At 17.2% G+C, this 23,306-nt stretch overlaps 2 protein-coding genes across 12 annotated transcripts in view; one reads left to right on the top strand and one right to left on the bottom strand.

The window, feature by feature from the left end:
- LOC551883 (voltage-dependent T-type calcium channel subunit alpha-1G) overlaps positions 1-23,306 on the top strand; it is a 198,429-nt gene that overhangs the window by 19,032 nt on the left and 156,091 nt on the right.
- Positions 12,334-23,306, bottom strand: part of LOC102653967 — a 67,222-nt gene continuing 56,249 nt past the window's right edge. Inside the window, exons 2-3 of the mRNA XM_026443990.1 lie at positions 15,253-15,344; positions 12,334-12,421 (exon numbers count right to left, since the gene is read on the bottom strand). Of these exons, the coding sequence (XP_026299775.1) occupies positions 15,339-15,344 (6 nt within the window). The 3' untranslated portion in view covers positions 12,334-12,421; positions 15,253-15,338. The remainder of the gene's footprint in view (positions 12,422-15,252; positions 15,345-23,306) is intronic.

Here is a 23,306-nt window from a genome sequence, read left to right as displayed (position 1 = left end):
ATTTAATATATAATATATGCCAAAATTATTTCTATATAATATATTATAATATATTATATGATATAATATATTAAACAAAAATAAAAAATTAATAAATTTTGAATATAATGATAAATAATAACGAAAAATTTACCACTGTAGAATTAAAATATATTTCGTGATGAATATAATGGATCTATGATTTTTGATATATGAAATAAGTTAATCAACTTTATTGTTCAAGTTCATTTATATAAACTAAATTTTAATCGAATAAAAAAAACTGCATGAATTAAATAATTTAATTTGAAAAAGGTTATGTTTAGCCTTTTTAGAAAAAGAAATTACATAATAATTCATACTTGAATTTAATGCATTAACGAAACGACATTAACGTAATATTTGAAGCTAAATTATTATTCGATTATATTGAAGAAATATTCAAAGTTAAAAAGTTAATTAAACATTTAAGAACATTTTATCATAAGAACAATTTTATATTTTATAAATAAATATATGTATATAGTTTTCTTAAAAATATTTTAATCGAATTTGCAAACTAACATTATTACCAGTTTTGTCCTCATGACATAAATTTTCTACAAATTATTATAGTAACACAGTAATGAGTATTAAATTATGTTTTGTCTAAAATATCTATTAAAGTTTTTATAATACTCTAAAGGAATCATATACGAAAGATTAATGGAGACTGTCCCTGTTGCATGTATCTTTTATAAATTTGTAAAACACAAATATTATATTCCGAATATGTTAAATATTCATTATTTCACGATTTTTGTATTCATATTAAAAATATTTTTATATGAATTTATATTATAATATTTAATATTTTTATAATATATATAATATTTTTATATTTTAATATTTATGTTTTTATTTATTTATAATGAAATTCTTTTTTTTACAATAAAAATAAATAAACAATATGTATAATAGACTTAAAAACTAATTTCAATTTAATTAAAATGAAATTAAAGATTATAATTCGATTACTCGCGATTTTAATATTAAATTTTATATATTGCAGTTAATGCTTGTTTTAAATATATAATAAAAGATTATTTTACAGTTGATTTACTGTAAAAAGGAACTATAAAAATATTATTAATGATTTTAAAGAAATGGAATAATCTATAGAGAAAATAGAAGAAATGAAACAAAAATAAAGATTAGAAAAAAGAAAAGGAATAGTTAGAATTAAGAATTAATGGATTAACAAATTTTGTATATCTATTGGAAAAACATATTTTTATTACATTAGTTACATAATCATAAATATTTTTTCGTTTTTTTGTAGTGTATTTTTGTTAAATATCTTTTCATAATGATGTTTTCCATCATTGTCTTTAACAATGAATATTCAAATATAATTCAAATATCAATAATAACATATATTGTGTGTATATATATATTATTTTATGCATATATTATATTTATATTATTATATTTTATGTATTTTAATTATATTTCTTTATTGATTTTTATTAATATTAAATTTGATTAACTTATATATATGTAATCAATTTAATTAAAATAATATTTATTCTGTATTTTAATTTAATATTAATTATATTATTAACCATTATTATACGAATTATAAAATTTTATATCCTAATTTGAAAATTATTTTTAATATTATATTAATAATTTTTTTACTTCAAATAAATATTCAATAAATAAAAATTTTACTTTAAATAAATGAAATGGGTTATTTGAAATTTCGAAACTTTGGAATCTTTCAAAAAGTTCTCTGAAAAATCTCTGAAAAAGTTTCAAATTCTTGAATTTCAAAAATTTAAGAATTTTTATTTTATTATTTTTCTTATTTGAAATTCGAAATCTAGATAAAAAATAATTTACATAAATAATTTACGAAAATGTTATTTTAATATAAATTTATTAATATTTATTTATTAATCTAATTAAATTTTAAATATTTATATAATATTTAAATTATAATTTTAAATATTTATTATAATAGATGCGATTTTTACATTTTATTATTATAATTAATATAGAGAAAAATAAAATATAAAAATTTAATTTTTTACAAATCAAAAATATAATTACTATTTTTATCTAATTACGAAACATGTTAAAAATTCTAATTAATTAAGAAATTAAAATTTTTAAGATAGATATTTTTTATTGAAAACAAGAAGAAGGAAAAAAAAGAATTTCAGATGTTAAAATTGATTTATTTTTGATATATATGATTTTTTATGTATTTATTCTAAATTCTTTGTATTAAATTTATTATTTTATTATTGCTTTTTATTATTATAATATTAGAAGTTTACTATTGTTTTATATTGTATTTTGTTGTATTATTTTAAATATATTAAATGTATTAATTATTAGTAATTTTTAGAATTCCAAATTTTAAAAATTTACATAAACATCCAAGTAAAATTTTTTATGAATTTTTTGTTTATTCATTTAATTATTCATTAATCAAATAATTATTTATTATTTATTCTTCATAATTATTTGTTTTTTTATTTAATATACTTATAATTATAATATATTAATACTAATATTCTTATTAACATTTTTATTTAATATTTTATTTTTAAATATATTCAAAAAATAAGTATTCAAAATTTAAAACTATACTAACTATATTTATTTAACATATTCAATTATTATAAAAATATATTAATTCGAAAATCATATTATACTTTTAAGAATAATTTAATTTCAAAATTAATAAAGTATTTGTATTTATATTTTTTACATATATTTTAATTTTTTCTTCATTTTTGTAATGGAAATATATTTATGAATCGTGTATCTTACGAAAAATATATGTCTTATTGAATTACATAAAAATATTTTCGTATTTATTGTCAATTAAAAAAATGGAATATATTAAAAATATAATCTGTATAATATTTATTATTATAACTTAATAATCGCGCAAATGATTAATTATTATCCTTTTTTTATAGAAATAAAAAAAATATATTTTACATATTTAATTTATATATTTCAGAAGTTCTTTATTGATATCGATACATCATTTATTTAAAATGTGCAATGGAAAAGAATAACGATATTGAATATCTCTTGAAATTTATTTATATCTAATTTTACGTATATTTCATTTTGATGAATTTTATTTTTGATTTTATATTTAATGATTTTTTTTATTAAAAAGAATTATTAATAACATTTTAGGGATTTAAATTTATACTTGAAAATAAATTAAATAAATTAATATATCAGACAATTATTTTTATTAATTTTTGTTGCATAATATATAATACTTTATAGTATAAATTTAATAATTAAATTTAATGCTTTGTAATAATAATAATTTAATAATTATAAAAATGTATTGATTTAAATAATTTTTACTTTGAAGGAAAATTTTATGATAAAATATTATTGAATATTGTATATATATATATATATATATATATATTGTATATATAATATATATATATATATATATTATTTATTATATTATTAAGCATTTTATATATTTGATATTTCTTATAGAACAATTTGGTTATTTCTGTAATAAAATCATGAATTAATATTATAAATATTTATAATTTAAAAATTGATATTATGTAATTTTACAATATAATATTTCTAAATAATTTATAAATAATTAATATTATAATAATTAATATTCTAATTTATAAATAAATATTTATATGTTTTATTTTACTAATTAATGTTAGTGAAAAATGAACTTAATGTTGCAGATAACGAAACTGTAGAATAACTATAGAATTCAATAAATAAGTTAAGTAAAATTATGTTTAATTTATATAATAAAAATAATTAATAAAAATATCATTAGCATTTAATATGATTAATCTTCTTCTTAATCTACTTTGAAATAAATAAAAGTATCATTAATTATCATAAATATTTTTAAAACTTTTTATATAATATACAAATTTTGTGGATAATAACAGAGATATGTTTTATAAATATATTTATCTATTATTTCCTTGTATTATAATAAATATAATTTCATTGGATTATATATAATAATTACAGATATTAAAATTTACAAAAATTTTATTTTTCGTATAAATTAATTGTGAATTTTAATTGTAATTAAAAAATATTATTTAGAACCAATGGACATTCTTTGAAATGTAATTGAAAATGTTATAATATTAATATGTTTTTTTCATACAATATTTAATGTTACATGGAATACTTTGCGGAAAATTAGTTTTCTAAAATTAGTTTTCTAAAAATAATTCTCAAGGTGAAGGAACTAATTAATTTCATTTTTCTTAATCAACACTCAACAACTCAAGAAAATCTAAAAAAGAAATTTAACTATCATATCAATTTATCAAGACGGATTTTTATTGATGAAATTATATTTTTTAAAAGAAATGATAACTTTATTATAATGATCTGTAATAAGATAGAATCTTATGTTTATTTATAAGATATATAAAATTTTGATAATTTTTCGTAAAAATTATTTATTATATATAGATGAAAATAATTGTTTTATATTAATTTATGTTTTTTACTGTTTTATAATATTTTATAAATTAAATAATATTATATTAATAATTTATCACATAACATTCAACATAAAATTTTAACATTATAATTTTGTATATTTAGATATTTTATATATTACAATTTTCTAGATTTATTTTTCTCAAAAATTAATAATTCTAAAATTTTATCATATATTTTTTATCGATTTTTTTTACAAATATTTTTTAAGAATAATCAAAAATGATTTTTATCTGCTTTAATTTTTATTTTGCTTTAATTAATACATATATAACACTATAAATATTAAAAATAATTTCTTTATTAAAATTATATATTATTATATTATCAATAGATTATTAATAAAAATATTATTAATATATTTAAGAAATATTTAAGAAAAAATAAATTCAAAAAAATAATTACGTTTTAATGATTTAGAATAATTCGATGATTAATCACTGAAGAATTATTAAGTATATATATATTAAGTATATATATTAAATAGTACACATATTAAATATATTTAATATACAATTAAATAGTATACATATTAAATAGTATATTAAATAATCTCTCTTTAAACGATTAAGTTGATTAAGAATTAAGAATTAAGTTGATTAAGAAAAAATTTTTTAGAAATTATTATTTTAAAATAATATCACACATTTTTTATATTTTTTAGAATTTTTCATTAATATTTTATATTAATATTTTATAATTCATAATAATTTTATATTAATTTATATTTTATATAATAAAAAATATATGTTTGTTATAAATAATAATTATTTTATTATTAAAATCATTTCTAATAATTAAAAATAATTATAATTAGATACTGATATTGAATCATTGGAGAAGTCATTTTTCATCATTAGTCATTTATCATTATATTTCATGTTTATTAAAATTATTATTCTTTTTATCTTAAAATTACAAATACAATCATGATAAAAAAAAAATTGAAAAATTTTTTACAAGAAATTGTTAAGCATTAATTCTAAATATAATATTTATAATATAGTATCATTACGCGCATGTGTATCCTTAATTGATTAATCATTAGTGCATTTCCTTAATTCATTTCAAAGTATTTGTTTCAAAAATATGACAACAATTCTCTTCTCACACGTTTAATCTAAAAAAAAAAAAAAAAAAAAAAAAAAAAAAAAAAAAAAAAAAAGAGCAAATACAAGATAAGATAAATCCTATAAGACTTATTAGTTTGTTCCATGATTGACACTTCAATTAAAACTTTCCTGGAATTGAGTACCTTTCACCTTGATAACCGTGATAATCATGATGCGGAGCAATCACGAAATATGGACACGTTTGAAAATTCCTGATTTTCCGTATCTAAATTCGAATTCAATTCCCAGGCGGAAATTCGTAAGAACATGTTATGCACCATCTACTCGTGTGCACGTATTAATAATTTTCAAAACATTGACGAATCGCGCTCGATAATCATGACCTATAAGAACGAATGAAATTTTTTTGCGTAATTAAATTTACATTTTTTTTTTATTGTTTTCATTTTATTTTTGCCCAAATTTGCACGATGTTAAATATATTTTTATTAGTTTTTGTATTATTTATAAAATAGTATCGTTCTAATGATTATGGCGAGTTTAATCTTTTTAAGACCAAATTTTTTAGAAACTATGAAAAATATTATTAATAGAAAAATAATCGGTTTTAATGTTTTTATAAAGAAGATGTAATGAAATAAAATTTAATATTTTTTCTTTATTTTAAATTTTATATTATTTCTTTATTATTATTATATTTATTCTTTATTATATTTATCTTTATTTTATATTATTTCTTTATTTTCTTTATTTCTTGATTTGGATGAGATATGCACCGCATTTCTTGATATTTTTCTGATTTGTTTCGATAGTGAAAAATAATATAAAAAAAACAAAAATTTTTTTGTAATGAAATAATTTGATAATAATTTTTAAAAGTTTAAGTTTATATTTCGATTTGTAGAAATTTTCATAACGAAATAAAAGAGAATGAACGAAGTTATAGTTTTATAAAAGTCTTAGATATTTTTATGAAAGTTATGAAAAAGTTATAAAAGAAATTCTAGTTACAAAGATTCAACTATGTGTTTTAATCAAGATTGAAAAAAATGTTATTCATATATCAAAAATAAAAAATTATATGTATATTATTTTTAATATTAATGGAAAAAGTTAACAGTTAAAAAAATAAAGAAAAAGTTAAAAAAATAATTAATATTCATCAACAAAGATTGATAAATTAGCATAAAATATTGGCAAGAAAATAATATTGATATTGTATTTGATATTTAATAAAATATAATGAATTGATTTTCATTGAATTAATATTTTATAAAAATCATAGAAACGATTTTTAAATTTGATATCAAAATGAATATCTTAGATTATTATCATTATTTTGGATTAAAAATACAAATGAAATAATAAATTTAATGAGTAAATTATTTATTTAAATCATTATTAGAATTATTTACTTTGAAAAGAAAAACAAAAAGAAAATGAAAAATAATTAAAATTAAAAAAGATTTCATTGATTATCACCTGTTGCAAGAATTACTAAATGAACTTTCGAAAAAAGCAACTTTTAAATTTAAATATTGAATTCAAGAATTGTTAAAGGCAATAACGGAACTAATATAATTGATAAAGAAAGAAGAAAAGAACTTTATATATTTGACCAATCCAGGAAATTGTAGGGAAAGCACTTCAATTATATTAAATTACTATATCAAATTATAATTATAAATTCTGCAATTTTACATAAGTATTATAATCGCATTAAAGTTATTCAAAGCTAATATTTTTCTACAATAAGAACAATATATTATAAAAATCTAAATATTAAATCAATCAATATCAGATAAATCAATTTTTTTTAAATGTTTTTAGATAAATTGTATTTCATTTCTAAAAGAAATAAAAATATTCTATGATGAAATATTATTTATCTAAATCATAATTTTCATATATTAAAATGTTTAATAAAGATAAAAGATAATTTTAAATATCTCATAAACTATTGACTATTTTTAAATATCATTAATTTCAGTACTTTAAAATTCATTACTATGTAAAAACTTATTAAAAAAATCAGCATTATATTTCGAGATTTCTTTTTATAGATCCAAAATTGTTTTAATATTCTATTTTTGAGACTAATTTTAAAAGAGAAATATATTTTCAAAAAATCTTCTTTCAAGATCTTTATTAACTATATAATATATAATATATAATATATAATATATAATATATAATATATAATATATAATATATAATATATAATATATAATATATAATATATAATATATAATATATAATATATAATATATAATATATAATATATAATATATAATATATAATATATTCTAATATAAATCAACAATTATTATAGTTAATATTATATATTAACTATAATAATTGTTGATTTATATTAGAATATATATATAGTATCGAGTAATTTCCTCAATTTTATAATATCAAATATAGAAAATATTTTTACTTAGGCTCTAAAGAAGTGTTGCTCAATACGATACTTTCCCTTATAGTTCCCTTGTATCCGAAGAAATCGATTTGTGGATTACCATAAATTTTATTCAAGTTTGGAATGATTGAGAATAAAAGTATTTGAAAAATATTTCAATTCTTACTTCAATTCATATTCATATTCTATACAAATTGAACCATTCTTATAATTTATAGTAAGATAAAAAAAGAAAAAACAAAATTATATGATTATTTTCTACCAGTAAATAAAATTTTCTTTAATTTTCAAATTTATTAAACATGTAAAAAATAATTTTTTTTAAAATTAATTTTTAAAGTACTGAGTTTTAATTTTTTTGTTTTCTAAAGTATATATATAGAAAAAAAATATTATTTGTCAAAAAATAAAATTCTGTTCAAATTTTGATAAACTATACTAAATATCATAAAAAAAGGCAATTTGTTCATTAATAAAATCTCAAAAAAATAAAAAAATTTAGATTTTATATTTTTTGTTATAAAATATAATATAAAATATAAAAAATATACAATATACTCGTTGCAATTTCATTATCTAAAAAAATTTGTATCGCCTCAATATCATTCATCTCGTTCATTCTCAATCGTAAATAATGTTATTTTTATTTTGTTATTTTTCCATCGTGAAGGAAGAATATGGATGGAAGTTTAGGGCCTGGCATAATTTTGGAACATTTTCAGATCCGAATTTCATTCGTGGGCGGTGTTAGAGAAGAATCGTCTCGCGGACTTTTGTTCCAATTTTATTTTCTCTCCGTTCGGAATCCTCTGTTCGTCTCTTGTGCACAAAGAGATACACACGGGATTCGAGAGCAAACTGTTGCTCGTGTTTTTATTCGAGATCCGTGCGGGGAGCTAGATCACCCTAAACCGCCGCAAAACCACCCTTGTTTTTCCTTTTTTGCATTGGCGGCACGGCTCGTGCCGCGGCAAGATTCGACACAGGAGGAGAATGCCTGACGGAGGGTAGCCGTTTATTGATCGGACACACTCCGCATGTTTGTTGAAAGTAGATAACACGGCGGGTTTCTCCGCGATTTGTCCGAGGAAATGTCTCGTCCACGATCATTTCTCGATTTCCATCATGCAACATTGAGTTTCGAGCACTTGATGATACTTGATTAACTACGATTAATGAATATTAAATGGATATGAAATATTTTATAAACAAAATGCAGTTTCTGATCGAAAAAGTTACGATCACTTGCACTTTTCGATATATTTTTAATATTTTTAATAAAACTTTTAAAAAACGAAATTTAATTGCAAATTTTTAACAACATGAGATGTCGATTAATTGGATCGCGATTATCTTGATTATTTGAAATTTCGATTATTGAGATTAAAAAAAATTTCGAAAGTTGCTATCGAATGTTATTCTTCATTATATTGATTATTCCATATTATTTTCGATTTTCTATACACATCTATTAACAAAAGAGGATATTTGATAATAATTCTCAAATTATTCGCATTTTTACATTTTATATCTTTCTTTTGATAATATTCTTTTTTCTATAATTAATTTTTTTTTATTAGAGTTCCCTTCGTTAATTTTTTAGATTAATAAGAAAAAAATAAGCAGATACTCATAATTTATTAATCATGAATATATTTAAAATGTTAAAATTAACCGAAGGTAAAAAAAATTTGTATAAAAAATGCATTTTTAATTCTTTCAAATTTTGATTTATTCTGTTGTCTCTCGTTAAGTCAGTTTTTTAATTGAAATTCTATTATATTATATATTAAATTAATAATTCGTATATTATGAAATATATTATCTTACTATTTTTTACTATAGAAGATTTACATATTGTATGAACAATAGAGTTCCTATATATGACAAATGATCGAAAAATGTTTATATTAAAGTATCAATTACATTTGAATAATAATGATTGAAAAAAATTTTGAATATTTAGCAAAATAATTTAAAAATAAAAGAAAAAATAAAAATGCATAAGAAAGCATGGACTGTAATTGCAGCGAAGGAAATAAATATAAATTATTAATATGCATTAAAAATAAGTTAATAAAATATAGTTGTTAATAAAAATTATTAACGATATACAAATACCGTTTATATTTTCAAATTTGATTAAAAATACGAATGGTCTAATTTTTTGTATTGATGTAATTTATCATGATATTTTTAAAATGTAGCAAAAGAAAGAAATATAAAGTTGCGTAATTTTGTGAAATTATATTATTTTCGAGAATTATAAATTATATTGTTTTTTTTGTTTTAATAAATATATCTCATTTCCTTTTTTTTTGAGTTTCTTTCATATTTTTAAATTACACAAGTTTGTTTTTATTTTATTAATAAATAAAATATATAAACGAATATAGATAGTGGAGATATTAAAATTCTGTTTTAAACCAGTTACAACATATTTATAGATTTTAGTTTTTGAACATTAAAAATAAAAATTTATATTGTTAACAAAAAACAAATATTATTTGTAATTATCATATTAAAGCTGATTGAAATATTAGAAAAACAAATTGCAATAAATATCTTAATATTTTTAAAAAATGAAGAATTTTAATACTATGTTTTTCATATAAAAAACAAATAATATGTAATGACACATAATTATAAATATATATTATAAGTACGATGATATATTCTGCTATTATATAAAAATTACTTATTTTAAAAAAAATTTGTCTGCTTAAGACTTTGATGGAAAAATTTCTTAATACATTAAAAACAGAATCTTAGAATGTTAACATTGATGAAAGAAAAGACAGAATAAAATTAAAATAATTAAAAAAATCAATTTGTTAAATAGTTATTTACGTTTGATGATTGAAAATTATCAATTTTAATTTTTTCAAAAAAATAGAGAAAAAAATATTCTTAACTTTTTTCGAAAAATTTGAACTTATTTTATATTATATACTATTAGATTAATATTGATTCATGTTATTAATTAAATTTAAAAGAATTATCTATATATATGTAATTAAATTACGAAATTGTAGATTTTATTAAGATTGGATGAACATTTGATAAATTCTTGATACGAATTTTAAAAAGAAGGAAAACTGAAAATTATTTTTAATTTATGTATTTATGTACTGATTATGATAATATTATGTATTATTTCCAATATTGACTGAAAAAAGTTTAACGTAATGATTTTCTCATTTAAATAATAATTATTAATTTCATTTGATTGGTGTTTTTTTTTTATTAATATATGTGTTGTATGTAAAACAATTTTTTTGCGATGAATATTTATTAATTTTGAAATGAAATTTTTTGTATTCAAGAAAGACTAATATATTTACTATATTTATTTATATATTAACTATAATATATTATTAATATAATATATTAACTATATTTATTCGTTATATTCTAATTTTTTTTTAATTTTTTTAAATATTTTTATTATATTATATAAAATTAATATAATCAAAATATCTCTCTAAATTATATTAGAAAACGTTAATATTTATTTTTTTATATTGTAATCTAATATCAAAATAATTATACGATATTATTAAAGTGTAAAAATTTATTAATTTTTCTTAATTTTAATATTAATAAAAAAATTTTAAGCATTAATATGTAAATGAAACATCTTTTGTAATAGTATAATATTTAATATTATATTATATATAATATTATATATAATGAGGATAATTGTTCAGATATATAAAAGAAAACAAAATTGAATGATGAAAAAACTAATGATTTCATTATATGAAAACATCATATGAAAACTGTTCAATCAGTATATAATTATTTTTTTATTAATTGTATAAATCAATTATAATTACAAAAGATAACTACACCTACAACTACAAACTATAAATAAAAGACATGCATTCGTTATAATAGAATTATTAAAATTAAAATATTTCCGCAATTAAATTTGAAAATATCTTGAAAATAATATCTTTTTTTTAAAATTTCAATTTTTTCTTTAATTTTTTCTTTAAAGACAAAAAAATATAATAAAAATAAAAAAAATTGTAGCTGTAGATAAAATAATTTCCATGTAGATATCTAACATTGTTTCAAATTAATCGAACAATTTTCGAGTATAATATATTTTTGTATCGCAAGAAAATATAATTTTGAAAAAAATAAATAAAAGACAGAACTTGGATCATATCAATTTTTAAATACGTAACTTTTTTAACATTTAAAATTTTTTTTTTTAAAATCTTTTAATTTCTTATGTATATTTAAAACTTTTAATTTAAAATTTTTAATTAATAAAAAATAAAAAAAATTTAAACAATTAAAATAATTTTAATATGATTTGATCATACCTGAATTATGTTTTTAAAACTCATGTCACATGGTGTATCGATAATTTATGATACTCAACAAGTTGATTATCGAAAAGTTTCATCTGAAAAAAATATTGTTTCAATATTATATTGTTCAAACAAGAAAAAGAAGATTAAAAGTTTGAAAGTTGCTACAAGTATATACTTCTTCTTAAATAAATATTCTAACTTTTTCACTTAAGATTTAAGGTGCTACCAATACGCAATTTTCCTCGTGACATGAAACTAACTTTTAACTTTCGAAAACTGTTATTTTCTTACTTTATAAGTGTTTTCTCCATTGAACTTGAAATCATTTTCTCATGACTTCTATAAACTTTGAAATCATTTTTGTTTTATTTGTTTGACAATAATACTCTTATTTGTATTTTTTTATATGTATAATAATTTTATTTGTTGTTTAAAATAGGCAAAGTTTATTAAAACTTATCAGTAAGATGCAAATAAAAATTTTTTTAATACACGGAAAATAATAAAATAAAATTAAACAGAAATTAATAAAAAATAAAAATTATATAAAAATATAATAAGAATGTTAATAAATATTGAAATAATTCATTCATAAATTATATAAAAATTCTTTTTGTAACAATGATAAATTAATATAAATATTATAATATATATAATATTTTTAAATATACAATAATTAAAAATTATTATAAAAAATAAATTTTAGACTTATAATAATTTTTTTATTATATATTTCTGATCTAATATTTTTTTACATTTCTTTTGATTCTATAATTTTACAAATGAAGTCATCCTCATTTATAAGAAGATATATATGTACTTATATATCATTGTCATTTTAAATTTAGTTTCTTGTAGATTCTTTTTTTTTTTAAAACTTATTAAAATATCGTTTTCAAAAAATTAAAAAGTTAAAAGAAAGTGTAATTTAAATTCGATTACTAGAAATGTCTATAAGAGGTTCTAAAAGTGGAGAAAACGTTGGTGTATAGATAAAAGAGACCTTGAAGACGATTATTATAACAATACTTTTTAATTATTTTAGCACATTTTTGAGAATTCTATACTGATGGTCTTTTTTGAAGAAGAAATTACTTAAATACAGGAAAGTTAATATTATTGTTTTTAAATAATCAAAACAGTTTATAATTAATCTTTTTTTTTTTCAAATAATTTATATAAAAGATTGGAAAGTAATACATTTAAATCGATAATTTTCTTGTATCGAAAAAATTTTGTCTGGAATAATTTATCCACTTATATAAAAATTGATTTTTGTATATAATTATTCATTCTATATTTACTATTTATTTAGTTTCAGTTTTAACATTAATTTGATTATAAAGTTTGTTAAACTAGTAATCATTAAAATATTATAAAATAATATAACTTAATGTATAATTTGATTGAATTTATTTTCAATATTTTAATCTTTTTTCATACATTGATATAGATAAAACTTGAATTTCTATAATTTTTATTCTTATTTTTATTTTTATGTATAACAAATATAACTCATAATATAATATTTGATATTAAATTATAATAAATAAATTTATTATATTTGGTCTAATTTGATCATTGAATTGATATAATAATTTTACATATTTCTGCATTTTTCGTCTAATTTTTAAATATATGAATTAACTAATTATAGCATTCACAAGTTATTATAATAACTTATTCATACTACGAGCGAATCGATTATTTGCTGAATCAATTGTTTTACCATCTTGTATAATTTTACAGATTATTAATATATTCATAGCATATCTTTGAAGAATCGATTTTAAAATCTGAAATAAATAGAAAATTTATTCTACAAAAATATTGATTAAGATTTAATTATTATTAATATTTATTAAATTATAGATAATTTAATTTAATTTTGTACTAAAGCGACATAGAGATAAAAAAGCTCTGTATCTTTTCTGTTTTTGCAAATTTCAATTGTTTGTAAATAAATAAGACTCAATCGAAATTTTTGATGTTATTAACAATTTGTGTTTGTTTTTGTCTCTAGAATCGTTGATCTTTTAATGGTGTTTCACAAATATATTAATATTTGATATAGTTTCTTTGAATTGTATCTAAAATTAATGAAACAATTCTTGAATTTGAGAGTTGCGATATAAAGTTTCTCAGTTGAGATTATTTAGTATTTGTGAATGTTGGATAATAAATTTAGATAAAGATCCAAACGACCTTTGCAGCGAATGGTTCGAATATAAAACTAATTAGATGACTGGATTATCGAACAGTTTCCACAGATCTCGATTATCTTTCGATAAAATATCCTGTATAGCTTATATATGTATAGTTTATCAACATTTTTATTCTTTTTATATACAAATTATTAATTCTCATTTATAATTTAATTTGTTATACACAATTTCATGTTTTATCAGCTTTAAAAGATTGTAAATTATAATCTTTTAAACTTAATAAAATATTATAGCTACATAAAATTAACAATTAATTTTATACGAAAAAATACATGTAGTATTCTAACATATAATATGTTTGTATTTTAGATTAGAACCAATTATATTTATATATATTTTCTAAAATTGATTGGTAAATAATAAAAAAATTTTTCAATTATTATAAAATTTCTTTCCTATTATAAATATTTAGAATAGATGTTTAGAATAGATATTTAGTATGAATCTTCAATGTGAATAATTGTAAAAAGAAATGGCTCTTTGGATCATTTAGTTAAAAATTTAATCATATAATTTTTATTATTTATAAAAATATTCCATTATGTTAGTATTTTTTTATTTTTGTTATACATTTGGGAATTTATCAATATAATTTTCGCAACAAATTTTTTCTTATCATTTATAAACTTTATTTAAAAAAAAAATGAGATTATTATATCTCAAGATATTATATTTTGAAAAATATTCATTATATCTACCTCTATAATAGAATATCTATCCAACATCTGTTCAAAATTTCAACTAGATTGGTGACTTGGAAATTCTTGTATTCCCTTTGAGAGTTTCAAATCTGAAAGAAAAATATTGATTACTTACTCAATAATAAGATTTTTTTTATGTAAAAATTATAAATTATATGAATAAAATAAAGTAATGATTTTCGATTATTGATATTTTATCGAAATTTTATTAATAGTTTTCCATGTATATATTGATAATATCATTAAAATATCGTTAATAGATGGCTATTATTGAAAATTATTAAAATTTATTGAAAATTATTATAAAGGCATATAAAAATGTTTTTTATAATAAGTTGTAATAAAAATAAATACAATTGAAAAATTAGATTGTAATTAATTTAAGCCATTTCTAGTGCTATTGATGTCTTAATGATATTTTAAATATCAATTAAATATCATTTATCCATAAATAATCGTTATCAGTATCTTTAATAATGAAATTGAATAAGAAAAGTAAAAATTCTATTTATTTTTATCTGTTATATTAATAATTCTATCGATATATCGAATTATCGATAACATATCAATTTTATCAATATTTATCAATATTATCGATAGTCATAAAATAATCTATATATCGATAGTCACTCTAAAATAAAATTTATCAGTCTTCAAAATTTTAAATTTGTGATTTCAAAATCATGTACTTATATCTTTATGGTTTTCGAATATGAGAGAAATGATAGCATGAAAGAATCGAATGTTTGAGCTTAGAATGAAAGAAGAACGTACAATCATTCAAGATTTCGGGTAAACGTGACAGAATGTGTATTGGGAATTTCTGCTTTGTTTATTTGGATTGAGTGAAAGAAACTATAAACTAAAAAAAGAGAGAATGTGATAGTAGGATATATTGAAACAAAGAAATATATTTTATATTTTTATATTTTATATTTTATATTATATCTATATGATTTTGTATTGTACTTAGCTAATTTTTAAAGAATAAGAGTTTTATCTCTTTAGTCAATTACAATTTTAATTATTTCATTACAGTTATTAGATAATTTTATTTTATTATTAAAATAAAACAATTGGAGAAAATCAAAAAAATAATGTATTTTTATTGTATCTGTCGTTTTTTAAAAAAGGCAAATTAAAAAATTTTTTCAATAATTATTAAGAAAATTAATGTTATTTTTGATTTTTGAATATATAGAAATAAAGATTTTGACAATGATAATAGTAATAATAATGTTAACATCATACTTAGCATTTATTGTTGTTTTCTTGGACATTATAATATTTTAATCACCTAAGAATTATATCATATTTTATATATTAAATAAATATTCTAATTCGCAGAATATCTAAATTTAATATATATTCGAATTAAGATATTTCAAGCTCATAAAAATTTATGAGAAAGTAATTTTTTTGAGCTTTTCAGTTCACTCAAGTATATATTTTATTTTTTTAACTAATTTCTCGTTTTACTAATAAAACAATCTTAAAAAAATTGTAATCAAATAATAAAAAATAAAATCAAGTTTTATATATATATATTTATTTACATATATATATATTTACGAATATAATAATTTTTTACAATTACATCGTTTAAAATATAATTAATTATTAAAATTACGTCAAATTGATTTTTTTTTAATTTTATAAAGGAATTATGAAGTTATTAAAAAATTATTTTTATTTGCAATATTTTTATTTCGATCACATATGAATCTTTTTTACTAGGAAATTGACTTGGAAAACTGAAAACTTATTTTTTGCGATTGTTTTCGAATATATTTTAGCAGATGCATTGTTATAATGCATTGTTGAGAGCCATTTATCACAGAAAGAAATTTCGAAATGAGAAATAATCCTCTTTTAAATTTTAAATGAACTTTTGTTTTTTCTTCCTTCAAAATTCTTCCAAAATAATTTACTTATAAATAAGATAAATATAAAGATAAAAATAGAATATAGAATAAAATCAAGTTTGGAAATATTCGAAAATATTCCAAGATAAATAAAAAAAATATATGATAAAATTCTTTCGATTAAAAAGATTAAAAAAATTAAAGAAAAATATTCAATTCTTGATTGAATATTTAAATTCAATTCTGTTGAAAATGACTTAGATTGTAAATTTTATTCTATATTTTTGATAGTCGATTATTATCTAAATTTATTTTAAATATATTTGATAAATTTTTAAATTTAATCGAGAATAAAATTTCACAGAAAAACATATTTTATTTTTTCGATTTATTTTTGTACATAAATTCATTCTTTATAATTTATGCTATCAATTCAAAAATAGTCTATAAATAAATTCTTAAAAATTACAACATATATAAGGTATTTCTAAAATTATGATTTTATATAAAATATGATTTTATAATAATAATTTCACAATAATATAATATGTCAAAAAAGAATTCATTGTTTTGAAGCTATTTTTTAATTATATATGAATGAACTATAATATATAGAAAAACTATAAATAGTTAGTCTACACATGAAAATAATAAAAAAATATAAAATAAACTTTTTAATTTAAAATTTTCTTTTTTTATTTAAAATTAATTTTCAAGAAAATTGAATTTGAAAATTCTCTAATTATATTTCTTAATGTTCAATTTTCTTCAAAATTTTTTGGTTCATAACAATGAAACAATAAAATATATTATCTCTGTCTATCATTTTTTCAAAATCGCGAACCATATCTAAAGTAGAATTAATTATAAGTAAAAGGTAAAGGTCAAGAACATATAAGAGCTCCGATTCAAGCATGAATTAATTCTCATTACCATTGAATCGTAGAATACAATCCTGATTAAACGTATAGTAAAAGCTCCGAAGAACACGTAAGAGCTTCGATTCGAGCACATATTAATTGTCATTAGCATTGAAGCGGAAACCACTATAGTGGCCTATGACGAAAGCAAACTAGTTCGGTCGGAATCTTTCAATAAAATTCTGTTATCACGAAACATTCCTCCTTCTGACGTATCGTTCTTCTCGTGCTTGATCAATTTTTCGATGATAAATATCTGGCATAAATCATGTCGAATTATTTAGCTTCGCTCCGGATTCTAGTGGGATTTATTTTCCAAACGGTAAAACGAATAGCCGCTGCTGTATAACGCGTCGGATCTAATTCGTTTGATGCATGCATGTGGAAATGAGAGTCGGAAAACTATGTTGTTCCTACAATAGCCGCGGTCTATTGGAAATTTATGTTCGGGATTCTATCACCTTCCCATCAATGTCAGATCCAGTTCTAACGTCCGTCTTTTTTTGGAATCACGTAAAAGTATGAAGAGATCTTCGTATATATGTATAATACTTTTCACTATAATATTTATTGATATTTCACTCTAATATGTACGCGTAAAGGGGAGTAAAAGCTTTTGAAAATGATTTTTGAAAATGAATGCTCGATTCTGTGTGCATAAAAACGAAGTATTTACTAAAAATAATATTTATTCTGATATTTTAACATTTAATTTTTCTGATATTTAATTTTCTGATATTTAAACATATAACATATATTTATATATGTATAATAATACGTGATATTTTAAAAAACTTCAGATAATTTCTAATTTTTTTCATTGAGAATTTTTTTTCTTATAATTATTATTGTTTATATATCTTTGAAATTTACAGAAGTCAAAGAAACAATAATTTTTTAATTCTTTTTTCATGTTGTTTAATTTGTTGTTTTTTTATTTGCTTCGGAGTTATAGGTTTTCGTAATTTTTAATAAGTTCTAACTAATGAGTACAATATTTAGTAAGCATACAAAAACCAATTGCATTGGCTATTCTTTCAAAATTTAATTTATTTAAATTGCAATATAATGAAAGCAATTAATTATTAAGATTGAATTAGATATATATATCACGAAAATGGAACTTTCTCCATTAAAAAAAATATTTAAATAAACAAATGAATTTGTTTTTGTATTGACAAAAATTATTATTATTTATTTAAGATAATTTTTATTATTTATTATCCTTAGTAGAAATCTAGTATTTTTATTTATATTTAATATTTACTTGTTTTTATTCATATAATTCATTATTAATAATGAATTTAGAACTCGAACAAATGGAATGAGACACAAGAATCATATTTTTTTTTCTATTTTCGATCTTTGACACTAAAGGATCTTTTATATTATCAATTTATATTATAATTTTTAATTATTAAAATTCGAATTTGATAAATTTTTTAAGATAAATATTTTGAAAATTTATATATTTATATATTTTATTATTTTTTTATATATTTTATAGATTTTTGTTTAACAGTTTAATATACCTTTTATTTTTTGGAAGTAATATATTCAATTATGTAAAAATAATTTTGAATGATGTATTAGACCAAGAATATATTTAGAACAAATTAAAGAAAATCATCATTTCTTAAGTTTTTGTACTTCGTTTAAATACATCATTTTATATCTTTTTAAATTGAAACAATTTTGGAAAATCTTTAATGCAATTTTAAAGACAACAATTAAATGGTATTAAACCCGGAAATTTCACTAATTTACGCGATCAATTTAATAGCTATTTTAACGTACGAATTAAGATCCCATATAATCTTAACACGTGTTGATATTTAATATTAATAGATTATATTTTAATTTAATATAAATCTATCTTTTTTTTATTCAATAAAGTAGATATATAATAGTATGTTATTTTATTTTAAAATGAAAGAAGAATAAATATATAAAAATATTGAATTTGATAAAAAAAAGTAAAAAAACAATTTTTAAATATTTCTATCTTTTTACATATTATGTAATTATAAACTTTGTTATATTTAATGAAATTTCGTATTTAAATAGTATTATATTATATTTTAGTTAATACGTAATTATTTTTAAAATATGATCAAAAAAAGAAATGTTTAAAAAATTATATTGTATAGAATTGTTGTTCTCTCTTTAAAAGAAATTTAAACACATGAAAGTAAAATAACTGAAAATTCTTTAATCTTTTGATAAATATTTTTTGAAAATTATTAATAAAGTCAATATTTTATTTATTTTATATTTATTTTTATATTTCAATTTCAATTTTATATTTTTTTAAATTATTTTTTTTTAATTTTTTTAATGTCATTAAGTTTATATTAAAAATATATTATGCTGATTACATTGAAAATGATTAAAACAAACTATTTTATCTTTATTAATTTTGAATTTCCCGTGTAAAAGAATATTTTATTGAGAAATGATGCAATAAATGGGTTAAAAGGATACTGGTAACATACTACATAATTTTGCCACCTTTTAAAGTATGAATAAATAAAAATGGAAAAATATTTTTCTATTATACGAAATTCTTGATGCAGATATAATTCGATAAGATAATTGTTTTAAATATCTTTCATAATTTATTAATTAACATTTTTCACAACATTTAATTTGTTAATTTCATTCAAAATTTTCATTAGATACTTTTTTCTACGCAATTAAAAAAATTAAAAGTTTAATAACGGCAAATTAATTTGTTTTAATTTCTATATAAATATGAAAATATATTTTGATATAATGATATAAGTTATAAAATGAATTTTGGAAATAAATTTAAAATATAAACAATTTGATATAATCGTATTTTTATAATTTATTATATATTATAAATTATATATATATATATATATATATATTATATATATATTATATATTATATTTATTATAAAGAAATGAAAAATCATTATTATTTTTTATCGATTATTCCGAAAATGAAAATTTTTCAGAATAATTTATTTAATTTTTTTTTTACTTTTTTTATTACTATATTTGTATTAACAATTATTTTGAATTCCATTATTGTAATAAATAATTATTATTGAATAACTATTATTGAATTTCTTAATTAATTTTTTCTGTTTTTTGAAATACTTCCAAACAATTAATTAACACAAACACTAACAAGTAAATTAATTTTTTTCTTTTTTTTCATAATTTTTTCTCAATCTAATCTTCTCTAATCTTCTCTCTTATTAAATTTTTATTATTTCTCTAATTAAATTTTTTTTATATTTCTTTTTAAATTTAAATGAATTCTTATTTTAATTAATTAACAAATGAATTTATTATAATTTTAAAAAATGGTTTTTTTGTATAATCGTATTTCTTTTATTTATTTCTTCATTTGTCAAAATATAAAGTAATTAAATCAATCAAATTTTATTTATAAAGTTATTTATAACAAGAAATAAATATTTTTCTTTTAGTAAATTCAAAATTATTTTTATTTACATATATATATACATATATAATGTATAATATATATATATATATATATATATATATATATATATATATAACATGATTTTTTAAATAAATAAATAAATAAAATTTTTAATTTTATAATAAATATTAAACAATAATAGAATAATTTAGCACAAAATCTGATTTGAATTTTGTTTACATATTGATATCAAGTTTATAATAATGAAAGGATTTTATGATAATAACAATGTAAATATTAGCATAGAACATTAACTTACAAGGAAAGTTTTTCAAGTGTTAATAACTGATTTTGATGAAATTTGCAAAGGATATAGTTTTCGAAAAAATATTTGACCCGTATTTTTTTATCGGCAATAGTCCTATATTTACGAAATGAAAACAGCCTTCGAAGTTGGCGCTAAAAAACGTATTTTTCTAAAAATCTTGTAATCTCTCCAAAAATATTGTATAAAATATTTATAATATTGTATAATATTGTATAAAATATTTATATAATACATATAAATGAATAATATAATATATATATATATAAAATAAATACAAAGAAAATATTTAAAAGAATATTCAAATAAAATTATCAAAATATCTTAGCAAATACTAATATATATTAAATATTAATAAAAATACATTTTCTCTAAGTAATTCTTCCATTTTTAAATTTATATGAGAATTCTGGAAAATGTGAAATCATTTCAAATAATCGTTTCAAATAAAAAATGCACATAATGCCAGAAATAGCGTGATGTGATTATAATATATTCTTAACAAAATTAAAGCAGGAAAAGCACAGAAAAATGCTATTATTCTACATACTTGCAAGAAAATTGATATAATAAAATTTTCATTTATTGAATTATTAGTAAAAGCTATTGTTATATTTTGCTTATATTTTTTATTAATAGAAAATAGATAAATTTTTAAAAAATTATGAATTTATTTTTTTTATAGCGACTGAATTATTTAAAGATTATAAAATTATATTTTTGGAATTACATTTTTCAGCAATAATTGATTTTAATATACTTTTTAAAAACTATTATTCCTCTTTATTTGTTATTGTTATTTAGATAGAATATTAATATTTAGATGCAATTCATATTTTGATTAAATTATTTGATATCATGTGAATATAAAAAAATAATGAAAAATAATAAAAAAAAGAATGAAAGAATATGAATAAGTAAATGTAAAGTTGTTATTCTTTTCTTTATACTATGTTTTAAACTTTATATTATGAAGTATTTTTGGAAAATATAAGAAAATTTTTATATGTAAATGTAAATAATCTAAAATTAAAAAGTAATTTCTATATTATGTATATGTGATGAATCTTTAACAAGAAATTGAAATGTTACATTTTTATAAATCATTATAAATTTATTAGTTTTAAATATAAGTTTATTAATCTTATTTGTATTAAATATTAATAAGATTTGTCAATTTTTTCTTAATATCTAAATTATATAAATTTTTTAATATCTATTTAATAATTTTCATAATAATTCATTTTTCTATCTTTTATTTTTTATTATAAATATATTTTCATAAAATTTAAAAAAATGAAAATATTTATTATAAATAAAATATATAATTTTTAAATTAAGAAAATTTTTCTTAAATTTAAGTAAAATTATAAAATAATAGAATCACTTTAATATATTTTTTGTATCTAGATATAAAATTACTTTATTTAAATTTTTTAATAATTTTGCACCTTATCATTATCTTTTGATGCTAATAAATTAAAATAGATTTATATTAAGATTAATAAAGCATAATATTT

The sequence above is a fragment of the Apis mellifera genome, linkage group LG11 (assembly GCF_003254395.2).
Source record: "Apis mellifera strain DH4 linkage group LG11, Amel_HAv3.1, whole genome shotgun sequence".
Lineage (NCBI taxonomy): Eukaryota > Metazoa > Arthropoda > Insecta > Hymenoptera > Apidae > Apis > Apis mellifera.
Note: the sequence above shows the minus strand (reverse complement) of the source record. Positions and strands in the feature narration are given on the sequence as shown.